Source organism: Drosophila tropicalis, unplaced genomic scaffold, assembly GCF_018151085.1.
Source record: "Drosophila tropicalis isolate 14030-0801.00 unplaced genomic scaffold, ASM1815108v1 contig_845, whole genome shotgun sequence".
Lineage (NCBI taxonomy): Eukaryota > Metazoa > Arthropoda > Insecta > Diptera > Drosophilidae > Drosophila > Drosophila tropicalis.
In genome coordinates, this window is record NW_027173338.1 from 5645497 (window position 1) to 5657040 (window position 11544).

The 11544-nt window shown below is 32.0% G+C and overlaps 3 protein-coding genes across 3 annotated transcripts; all 3 read right to left on the minus strand.

Annotated features, from left to right (window-relative positions):
• Positions 1-670: 670 nt before the first annotated feature.
• Positions 671-1877, minus strand: LOC137581022 (UPAR/Ly6 domain-containing protein bero-like). The gene is made up of 4 exons (XM_068295178.1): positions 1843-1877; positions 1346-1483; positions 1096-1272; positions 671-957 (listed from the first exon to the last, which is right to left on the minus strand). Exons 2-4 carry the CDS (start codon positions 1404-1406, stop codon positions 749-751), a joined length of 447 nt encoding a protein of 148 aa, XP_068151279.1. The 5' UTR covers positions 1407-1483; positions 1843-1877; the 3' UTR covers positions 671-748.
• A 964-nt stretch (positions 1878-2841) lies between these two features.
• LOC137580997 (UPAR/Ly6 domain-containing protein bero-like) lies at positions 2842-6168 on the minus strand. Its single transcript, XM_068295150.1, has 3 exons — positions 6008-6168; positions 5758-5934; positions 2842-3243 (listed from the first exon to the last, which is right to left on the minus strand). The coding sequence occupies exons 1-3, from the start codon at positions 6066-6068 to the stop codon at positions 3035-3037; spliced, it is 447 nt and encodes a 148-aa protein (XP_068151251.1). The 5' UTR covers positions 6069-6168; the 3' UTR covers positions 2842-3034.
• A 3658-nt stretch (positions 6169-9826) lies between these two features.
• On the minus strand, positions 9827-11361 carry LOC137581038 (UPAR/Ly6 domain-containing protein bero-like). The gene is given in 4 exon segments (XM_068295196.1): positions 9827-10177; positions 10938-10979; positions 10982-11113; positions 11228-11361. Coding segments are annotated over 4 exon segments (447 nt in total). The 5' UTR covers positions 11289-11361; the 3' UTR covers positions 9827-9965.
• Positions 11362-11544: the final 183 nt, after the last annotated feature.

The following is an 11544-nucleotide window of genomic DNA, read 5'->3' on the forward strand; positions in this document are numbered from 1 at the left end:
GCAAAGGTTTCGGCTGCCTTCTTCTTTAGGCATAATTTATAATTGGACTATTGTGGCAAGCCTTAAATGATGAGATATGTAAATGGAACCTCATATTCAATTTGTAGACAAGAACTGATGATTAATATCCTGAATTTCTCCTTGAAAGTGCTCTATTTCCATGTCCTTACTAACATTACCACTTTCTTCTATGAGTACTGTAAGTGAGTACTTATCCATTATCTAAATTTGAAACTCCTACGCTCAGTGGCGGATCAACAGGCTTGACCATATATAAACTCATCCGCCTCTTTGTGTACTTATGATTGACATAACGTATACGACTGGTGGGATAGCTATAGCTAACAAGATTAAGAATAATTTTAAGTAATATTATTTACCAGCCAGTGTTTATTTTGCTAATATATATAGCGACTTATTTAACATTTGAGTTTGACAATTTTACTGCCAATACACTTGCATTTCAAAATATTGAATGCTCTTTTCGAATTCTACCGGAATATGTGATGTTTAAGTGTAGAAAATGTGTAGCATACTTATGGGCTGAACGTTTTGTATTCATTGGAATTATGAATTATATATGTATCTCTTATGTGTAATATAAAAGGAAGTCTAACTACCTACATCATTTCGCTTGTCCTTTCATCAGTATAAACAACTAAATATCATATACTGAAGCTGGATAATTTTAAGAGTTTGATTATTATAAAAATTGATAAAAATGAATATTACAAATGTCAAAAAGGAACTAAGCCAATATACGTGCCAGTCCAAAGAATAACAAGATGGTAACAGCAATGGGGGCCAGGGAGCTGGAACCGTTGCACTCATCCTTGGTACAGACGTCACAGCTCAGCTCCTTGGAGAAGGGCAATGAGGGATCGCCCTGGCATCCAATATAAGTGTGGACAATGTCACCGAAATAGCAGCTACGTGCAATTGTTGGATTTCCCGTGACTGTAAATGAAGTGAGAAAGAAAACGATGATAACGAAGCGGAGGTCTTTGATTATCAGCAGCTATAAGCACATCACTGATGTCATTGGGATGCATTTTCATTGGTGGTTGAGATAAATGAATTCCATTTTTCACTTACCAACTTCGATTACTTTCTTCATGCATCCGCTGGCCTTGCTTGCGGAGTGGAAAATCTGCAGGAAGCGAGGTGGAGCAATGCGAGCACAATCAAACAGTAGAGAATCATCGGCTTTAAATTTTTCACCGCAATTTGGATTGTACATAGAATCACACACAAAGCATTTTATGGCATAGCCTAGAGGGAAAAATTTGAATTTTTTGGTTGACAAATATTTAAACACTTTCCATTTGAAATACTCATTTATTACCCGTGCAGGCGAAAGAGGCCAAGATGCTTAAAGCCAACGTAAGTTTCACTCTTGTCAGCATTTTTAGTCTTTGGTTTTCGATTATCGAGTAAAAACTACAATTATTTATAACTTGACGTCGTAACGTTTCACAGTCATCTGAAATTTGAAAGAAAAATTTAAAACGTTCTATTGAAATCCAAGTGACTGCGCAATGCAGTCATATCTTCCTGACTTGATATCAGACTGGTTATTTTCTAGTTCGACAACATTTTCTGCCTCACCGAATTTAGAATTTTATTACATTGTTTATTGTATCCATGCATCGGACAAAGGAAATGTATTTCTTGGTAATTCATAACTCATAACTTTCCAGACAGACTAAAGATAAAAGACTACATAAACTGAAACATGATCAACTGAAATGATCAAGACAATTACTCATAGATTAGTCAGGCTCTCAGAAACACAAAAAAACTTTCTTAAAAGATTATTCCAAATACTTTTTATAAAATTACCAGAGCAACTTAGACCTTTTCGCGTCGGATTGGTGTGGGAAACTAAATCAGTTTATTCTCTCTGAGATCAATTCCGCGAGGGAAGAAAATCTTACCTTGTAATCGCTTCATCTCACCTTTCTAATCAAACCAAATGTGACCTTTATTCAAGCATCGATTTGACAGACGTTATCACTTCATAATTTGATGCTGCTCATACAAAAGTAAAGTTTGATTCTTAGTAAGTATTTCGTCCTAGAAGATGCTTTTAGATGGTGATGCTATTGCATGGGTTTAGTCCGAACTTTATAAATGAAAATATGTATGTTTTATTTTGGCCTTTTTTAATATAGGTAAATTTCTTTGAAAGATCATTTTGATGATGATATTTTTCTTATCCGACGTTTTATTTGTAAAACGTAAAGTATACCAAGTAAACTGTCCATCGTCCTTAGGGATTCTTGTAACTATTTTCAATCAGTCACTGTATCGAAGAAACACTCTTAAGTTAGCTTGGACGATCTGTTTGATATATGTATTAGATCTGGCTTATATAGAGTTTGATTAATAATAAATTTAAGTTTTTAGACTCTCACACTTTATAAAGCATCTCTTAATTGATTTAAAAATGTTAAATATTACATTTTAGCACTATTCACTTTGATTTTGTTGATTTGGTTTTGAATTTTTGATGTCATATCAGTCGAAAAATTAATCATTAATCAATTAGTCAATAAAAATAAATATATTAAGATGTTTGTGTAAAAAATAATAGAATACTTTTGGGCTAACCCAAAGAATTTTTTTGTTTTAAGTGAAATATTTAACCCAGTTCGATTCCTTACTTCTAAAAACTTGGCCATATATAACTTACCTTTCTTTATTTTCAATAGCTTAATTGTTAATTGAAAATAGTTTTAAGCAATATATAGAAATATATGGAAAATAAGATTTAGTATTTGGTAATTATCTCCCCATGATCGAAGCAGTTCCATTTCCTTGACAATCTTAATACTTAAATTTTTGTGAGATTTCACTTTATTTTCATAATTTAAATGTGGGAAAATTGATTTCAGGCTTGCAAAACATACAAATTACAATTAAATTAAAATTTTTGATGAAAAGCACATACAAATTTGAGATTGGCGATATGCGTAACTAACTCTGAGATACAAATTTGATGCTAATGAATGTTTTGAATGGCAAACAGGAATTAGGCCAACATGCGGGCCAGGCCAAAGAATAACAAGATGGTAACAGCAATGGGGGCCAGGGAGCTGGAACCGTTGCACTCATCCTTGGTGCAGACGTCACAGCTCAGCTCCTTGGAGAAGGGCAATGAGGGATCGCCCTGGCATCCAGCATGAGTGTTGATAATGTCACCGAAATAGCAGCTACGTGCAATTGTTGGATGTCCGGTAACTGTAAAAATATTAAGGAAAACAATTAAACATTTCCATTGCTTTATAATGAACAATTGAAGTCTATTCGATTAATTGTTGATACAATCGAAAAGCCAACAGCCCACAATGACAATGTAATTGAAAATAATTACACAAACACCTTCCATCCCACTTGCACACTGTGTAACTACGAGATACTTGTTTATACAGCCATCTATGACTAATTTATGACTGATGATTGGCGTTTTAATAGCTACTTTTAATAGTCTAGTGATCAGTTTTGCCAAGTTGTTAACTTTAAATAAAATATTATTGAGCTCCAGCTTCAGTCAAAGGTAAATACGATATAAAATTCTCTTTTTAGGCATGGCATCATCCACCTATAAAGACACAATCGAGCTAATTGCCTAAAAATGTTAAACAGACAGTTCAAACTGAATACTAAACAATATATCAACACGATCGGTGTTGTTAAATTGTGACAAATCAAAAGGGTTGGGCATTGCCTGCTATACATTGTGGATTCACATTTATATCTAAAAGATGCTTGGAATGAGATATAGCTATAAAAAATGAATACTTCGAAACATTGCCAGAAATGTTTCAGCAACAGATATAAATATTATTAACAAATTTTTTGTGGTTGTGAGCATGTAGAATATTAATTAGATTTTGTCAACTCTTATATGTATGTATATAATGTGTTTATGAAATAATTTTACTTTATATATTTACAAGTAAAATTCTTGACATGATGTAATCATCGTAGAAAACTTTAAGAAATATGTTTGTATTCTTTAAATAGAATAAATAAGAAAAAAAAACATTTAAACATAAAGTTAACTTTATCCCAAAATTCCTTATAGAAGTTCTGCATGACTTTATAAATGTTCTATACGACTTTGTGTGGCTTTATTCACTGCAGTGCACTGTTTAAGTACTTTAGTTTATAAACTTGATGCAAATTTAACTACTCAATTACTAACTTAAGTAATGATTCAGTATTCAAGTATTCAAACACATCTATACTGACTTTATACAATAGACCTAAATCTGCCAGATCTTTCTGCTTGAGTCATACTAAGGAGTATTAACTTTGGTACTATATATAAAATATATTCTAAATAAATTTGGTCGAGAGGGATGGTAAGGGAATGTACAGAAGGGATAACTTTAGTATTTTAAGTTTTGCTAACATAATTCTAAAATTTTTCACTTAATTCGCTTGTAATTCTCAACTAGTTTTAGCCTTGAACATATGAAAAAATAATCTTCTTTTGAAAGATTGACCTAAAACCGATTAATAACTGAGATTAAATATAAAAATTCATTTCTTAATTACCAGCCATTAGGCGAAATGTTTTGACAAGAACTAAAAAAGAATGTTAATATTTAATAAGAAATAAAAAAAATTGGATACTCAAAAGTTCAAGAATAAACAACGAAAAATATACTTCTGGATTTTCTAAATACATTTCAAAAGCAAAATAATTGCAAGTGAGTTCACTTGATAATGACAATGAAAGATAAACCATAATACAATAAGGAAGAAAAGAGAGGAGAAGCGTCAACCAGAACATTTTAATTAGTTTTAAGTACTCAAAAAATAACTAATTTTGAAAGCGAGATAATGAGATAACTATGAAAAATTCATTTGCCATTTTGGGAATCGAGCAAGAAAAATAAAAATTTTTAATTATTAAAACAAAGGTAAAATTTTTGTTTCAAAAGAAATGAACTACTCATAGGAACAGAAACAAAAATTTTTACATTAAAAATAAATTGAATATAAATAATGGTGACGACATTAATAAGGAAACAGTTTGTTCTTTCAAGCTTATCTATTTAAATTACTTTAAAACTTGTGAAAAATATTTAAAAAGAAACTTAATTTATAATTGATTTCATTCAATATGAAAGCAGAGTCAAAAATATTGTCAATTATTTCAACAAAAGAAACCTAAATATAGAAAATATTGTTTAAATTTGTATGACAAAGAAACGAAATTTACAAACTTTTCTCTTGAAGAAATTTCCAAATTTAAATTTCAATGATGATATATTTATTTCCAATATGAACCATATATATTCAAAAAGCAGACATCTCAATAAATATGCACATATATAAAACTAAAAATATTTGCCTAAGAAATGTTTGAGTTTGCTTCTCACATAAATTATACTTATTTTACATATAAATTTGAGTTACGCCCAAACTAAGATTATAATTAATGTTATGTATTAATAGTGGAACTTAGTTTACCCCTACACACCCACACACACACACATACACCAACACATAGTCAGCCTGTGATTAAAATTAATCAAGCTAATTGCTTAAGTGACGAATTTTGCTCTTCTTTTGTTTTTTGACTTTTTGGCTCTTTCCTATTTTGTTTGGTTTCTTTTAGTTTAGATATTTCTTTGGTGGTGGGTATGAGGACATCAATGACATCATAGTGGGTTGTGGTTAAAGTGGTTGATGTTAAGCTCTTCACTTTGCAAGAATTTGATTTTTTTTTTTTTGACTTACCAACTTCGACGACTTTCTTCATGCATCCGGTGGCATTGCGTACGGGGAAGAAAGTCTGCAGGAAACGTGGTGGAGCAATGCGAGCACAGTCAAAGAGTAGAGAGTCGTCGGCTTCAAATTGAGCACCGCACTTTGGATTGGACACAGACTCACACTGATAGCATTTGATGGCATAGCCTACGAAAGAGAATTTCCATTTTTCAATTGACAAATATTTGAAATGTTTTCCACAAAAAGGCTTAGTAAGTACCCGTGCAGGCGAGAGTGGCCAAGATGGTCAGGGCCAGAATAAGTTTTACACTTGACACCATTTTGGTCTTTTTGTCTTTTATATTTCAAGAATCGAGCGTAAGATCTTGATGGTACGGCGTTTGACAGTCGTCTGATGTCTGGTAATTTTTGAAATGCCAGCTAGAGGCTAGCCATTGAGTGGTTCGGGTATAATCCCAAGCAACCACCGGCCATTGACGACCCCATGCCACTGCAGCGCCACTCACGCTCTTACTCATCAACATTCATGTGTTTCACTCACACTCAAAAAACAACATTTTGAGTGAGTTTTGGTTCAGTTTTTCATTGCGTGTTTTGTAGTTGTTTTTTTTTTTTTGGAATTTATTTCGCTTGGGTCTTAGAATTTTGTGTTATTATTATTATTTTTTTTTTTTTTTTTTTTTGACACAAAAAAATTGCACATATACTTGTATGTGTGTGTGTGTGTGTGTTTGGAAATTAAGCGAAACATTTTGGGGACTTGTTTTTCGGGTGATGTCAGATGAATTTTTTGCGGCTTGCTTCTCATTTGATCTCATCCTCTTTATTTATTTCGTTTCATGTTGATGTATTTTTGGAGAATTATGCAAGATTGCTGATACTTTATGCTTAACCAGATCGAAGAGAAGTTTATTTTATATGCGTAGTTCACATCGAATGAGGAATTTCACTCAAATATTGAGCATGAAATGAAAATGAAATTAACAACTGTCAAATTGTCAGTTTGAGATATCAAAGCCATCTAATGATATTGGCCCTCATATGTTAACTAATTGCTTTATGGACTAAGGATGGACATGAGCATTAACATATGTATATGAAAATTTCTCTAATTATTTTCCATCCCTCTTGGGGTGTTTTATGTATACATTTTTCCATTTTCTCAGTTAACAAAATTTGTAAATTTCTTTAAGTGGCTTGACTTTCCCATACCAAAGAGGGAGAAAAAAAACTGTATACTTCCCCTTTCTAATTTACCATCTTTCTCAATTAAGTAATTTTTAAATTATGCCAAATGAGTTAAGGGTCAATTGTGTGGGGGAAGAGATGCTGTCGATGCAGATGTTTCCCTTTCTCCCTCTCTCTCTCTCTCTCTGTCTCTTTAGGTTCTTGACCTCAACGTGGTGTTGCATCTATAAGATACATTTAACACTTTGTAAACTTGTAAATGAAATTAATTTCAATTGTATATAATTAACAATACCAGACGATACACACACACACACACACACTCTCTCCACATGGTTGGAAATTGTGTGTAGACAAAAATTGAACCTTTTTAATGTACGAATTTTAATACCATGCACTCATAGGGTGAAATGGTATATTAAAACTACCAAACGGACAAAAGGAAGCTTTTCCAACTCCAAAAGTAGATATATATTCCTTCTCAGCACCAATAGCTGGGTCCATCTAGCCATATCCACACGATTGTCCTAGATCTTTTGCCTTGTCTTTGATCTAATTTCATCCTGTAGTCCGCCAAGGACGTGCTTTTTAAGGGTATCAGTTGTCTTCGGAGACATATCCGTTCCATTGTTGTCGTAGAATTCAGAATTTTGTATTTTTTGGTTTTACTTAGTGCACGGTATACCTAAGTCGGCGAGAGGACTTACCTACTTCATTTCATTTGTTTTACGATCTTTTTTATTTTTGTTTTGTTATTAATTTTTAAGCCTCAGATAAATGAATTCAGAGGCGGCAACTGCACACACTAATTGGAGTCCCAGGTGTTTTACGAGCTCAAGTTTTGAATTCGTTTTTGAGTCATTGAACCGCCATTTGAATACTTTAATGACTATGACTGAGATAGGCCCATAAAATTATGAATATATCTATCTAAACCTAAACAAATAAAACATCAGATTATATTATATTTAAACAAGGTGTGTCTATAAACATTTGCCTTTACTTAAGTTTTCTAATCAGTTTTAAGTTCTAAAACTAGGATGATTCCAATAAATATAAGCTTTTTTTATCCATTTGTTTGTTAATATATTCATTTTATAAATCTGAACGATCACTTTTTATCAGTTATGCATATTCTCAAGGTTATTTTCTAGTTAAAATTATTGCCCAAAGGATTAAATATTTGTAATGAGATTCTTTAAATAAATTGAATGCATTTTGTTTCAGAGTTTCCATCTCATTATTTAATGATAACACCTCATACAAAGGCGAAGTTTATTTGAAGATAAACAAGGGAGACGGAACTGGAAGGAAAATAAACTTCTGTAATGTATAAACAAGAGATATTTAAATATGACACATATTAAATTAAAGTATTGTTATTTAAGTTAAACAAAGATTGCTCTCATTCAATGACAATGAATGTCTCATGCGATAAGTCTGATAAATGTTGCACATATTTAATATCAACATTGAGAAAAAAGAAAACATTTCAAGGAAATTAAAGTAGAAATTTGATTACTGATATCAAATTTGCTTCATTTCATTCATTTATTGCTTACAAACAAACCGAAAATAAAGAATATTCTCAGCTAATTCAATTATAATATATAAAAACATAAATAAGAATCTCTCTATCTATGACACGCTTCAATTCTGAGAATCGTGTTTGTTTGACTTTTATATTTTTAGCTTAACTATCTCAATGCATTGATTCATCAAATAGCAAAATAAGAGGAGCTATTAAAAAACAAATTACTTGAGAGAAAAGCAGGTTTTAGGGCGTACTTACAAACATATGTAATTACTTGAATGTAAGTATATGCATGTATGTAAGTTATAAGTGGACACTTTTCTTTCCAAGTGCTAGTAGAAAATGTTTAGTAATCTAATATTTGATTATTTGTTGCAATTGTTGATGTAGCTGAGAAAAAAATTGACTGGAATAATTTGTGGTTTTAGTAAAACAAGTTTTTAAGCTGTTTTCACATGCTATTAGAAACTTTTACCAATGCTTTTAACTATTGTTTCTGATTCATTTTGCCAATGAAGGTAAAAAGTTTATCAACGTTTTTTATATGCATTATCCTTCTTCTTTCATCTTTTTAAAACGATATTGAAACTTTGTCGTATCTTCAGCTGTAGACAATAAGGAGCTTGTTATATAACTATAACTCTGATTTTGTTTCATTGTTGATTTCTGTGTGGTTTTAGTCCTATCATAATCCTGAAATTAGATCATAGTAGTTGAATATGACGCGGTGTTTGTGGATCCGTTGAGAGATATTTCAAAAGTTAAATGTATTTAACTTTGATACATTATTTTTCAAAAATACTTCTTACCTCTACTTCTGTACTTTACAAACATCTAACCAATTTTATAATATACTCCAAAAGAGTACAAAAATCACTTCCAAATTGTTATTTATGATCAGCGAAGCAAACTGGGCGGCTACTATACATACAAAGAAAAACAATGTTCAATCGAATGGGCTTGGTAATCCATTTCTTTGAGTTATCTGGCCAGTTTGTATGAATCCCTTCCAAATAGGGTGATTGAAGTCTTAGAACAGAAAGGTGAAGGTATCCTATCCAAGTGATGAGGAGTGTATATGCAATCTTAGAAGACAATTTTTCTTAAAAATACTTTTTCTAATGACCAATGTGTTTGGGTGTCAAAAGTTGTTTATATCTCATGCTCAGCGTTGGTCACTTGATATCTGTTATTAAACTGTTTACTGTATTTTGGTTCGAATTAACGCAATGTTAGGCAAATAATGCTGAAAAAATGTCAAAATTCACATAAATTTCGTTGACATCCTATTTGATTTCAGAATATTCAACCCCCAGTATATTATTTTCACAGTGAAAAAGAAAAATCCAATTGATATTTTGTATCATTGACAATTTATAGATATTTTTAATCATATTTATACTTATGGATTCAGAGATAAACTTACAAATTAGCAACCAAATAGGATTAAGAACTAATGACCGCAGAACTAATGGGTCCCAGATCCCAATGAGATCTATGCCAGCAGGCGTGCAATACCAAAGAACAGCATCATGATGCCAAAGGCAATGGGAGTCATGGAGGTGGAACCATTGCACTCATCCTTGGTGCAGACATCGCAATTCAATTGTCTGACAAATGGAAATGCAGGATCTGGTTGGCAGCCACTCTGAATGTTTGACACATCGCCAAAGTAACAACTACGCACAATTTGTGGTGGTCCGGCAGCTAAAAAAAAAAAAACAATTGTTTAACAATTTTACAAATATAACTTTCACTTGTTGTTGTTGTTTTGGCTAATGAACAATGAACAATGACTGGACTGATGATTAGCTGACGGTGTGAAAATTGAGATAACAGTGGAGATGACTGTACTATTGACTGTTTGTTTTCTTTTTTTTTTGTTATGTTAATAGACTACACCCTGTGTGACACATAGTTAAAAAAAAAAAAAAACTGAAATAAGTCACAAGTCTAATTAACTAGAGCAAAAAGCAATAAAAGAAACAAGCGAATAAATTACATTTCGATTTCTTTTTAACGCTTGATTTAGTTTCGATATTGCTTGAGTAATGAGATGAGATCATGCCTCAAATCGGATTATTCGCAAATCAATTAAAACTCAATTAGACTCAAATGAAAATGATCAAAACAAATGAAAACGAAGTATATGAATGCCGTTTCATACAAATCTTTATATATAGATATAAGAGAAAACCGATTTAAACTCGCTGGGAACTTTAACCGGTTAAACACCAAAAAACAAAAGGCTAAAATATGCCAATATAATAATAAATTTGAAATTTATAAAATATGTAAATTTCCATATATCTCACAATCACGTCATTATTATTATGATTATTATAATTATTATAATTACGCGTGACAAAGAGGCATAGTAGATTCACGCATGATATCACAGGGATTACAATGGTTAAGATGACATCACATACATACAAAAGGGGTGACGGAGGGGGGGATAACTTACCACTTTCGAGGGTCTTCTTCATGCAGCCACTGGCATTACGTGGGGGAAGAAATTCTGCAGATATCTTGGTGGTCCCATACGACTACAATCCAAAATGAGACTATCATCGCCATCAAATTTAAGACCACATTTCGGAATGGTGAGCGAATCACAGTGATAGCACTTAATGGCATAGGCTGTAAATTTAATATATTAAATGGCATAACAAAATATTTAATATTACTAAATAAACAGATGTCGAACATAAATAATAACAATAAATTCTGTATATGTATGTTATTTCTACTTACCCGAACTAGCCAAGCCAACAATGAGGGCCAAGGCCAAACTATATTTCACAGCGGATACCATTTTTAGAAAATTGGTTTTTTAATTTTTGAGAATCGCGTTTTGTTGAACCTTTACTGACTGTGTCTGCTGCACGTCTGACAAATTCAAATTCGTTTACTTCATCTTGAACATAATCTCACTCAAAACAAATTGAAAACGACTCCGTTTGACAATGTTTTGAGTGATTTTTCAATTGCCTTATCGGATCTTGGCCAAGTTTTTGTACTACGCCTTGTAAAATTTAAACCGGTTTTTGGCAATTGATGCCTTTACTTTT

Excerpts from the sequence above, each read along its gene's own strand:
- LOC137581022 (XM_068295178.1), bottom strand. The coding sequence starts at position 1,406 with ATGCTGACAAGAGTGAAACTTACGTTGGCTTTAAGCATCTTGGCCTCT. Across the intron at positions 1,273-1,345 it reads GGCCTCTTTCGCCTGCACGG|GCTATGCCATAAAATGCTTT; the intron begins GTAATAAATGAG and ends TTTTCCCTCTAG. Across the intron at positions 958-1,095 it reads GAAGAAAGTAATCGAAGTTG|TCACGGGAAATCCAACAATT; the intron begins GTAAGTGAAAAA and ends CTTCATTTACAG.
- LOC137580997 (XM_068295150.1), bottom strand. The coding sequence starts at position 6,068 with ATGGTGTCAAGTGTAAAACTTATTCTGGCCCTGACCATCTTGGCCACT. Across the intron at positions 5,935-6,007 it reads GGCCACTCTCGCCTGCACGG|GCTATGCCATCAAATGCTAT; the intron begins GTACTTACTAAG and ends TCTCTTTCGTAG. Across the intron at positions 3,244-5,757 it reads GAAGAAAGTCGTCGAAGTTG|TTACCGGACATCCAACAATT; the intron begins GTAAGTCAAAAA and ends ATATTTTTACAG.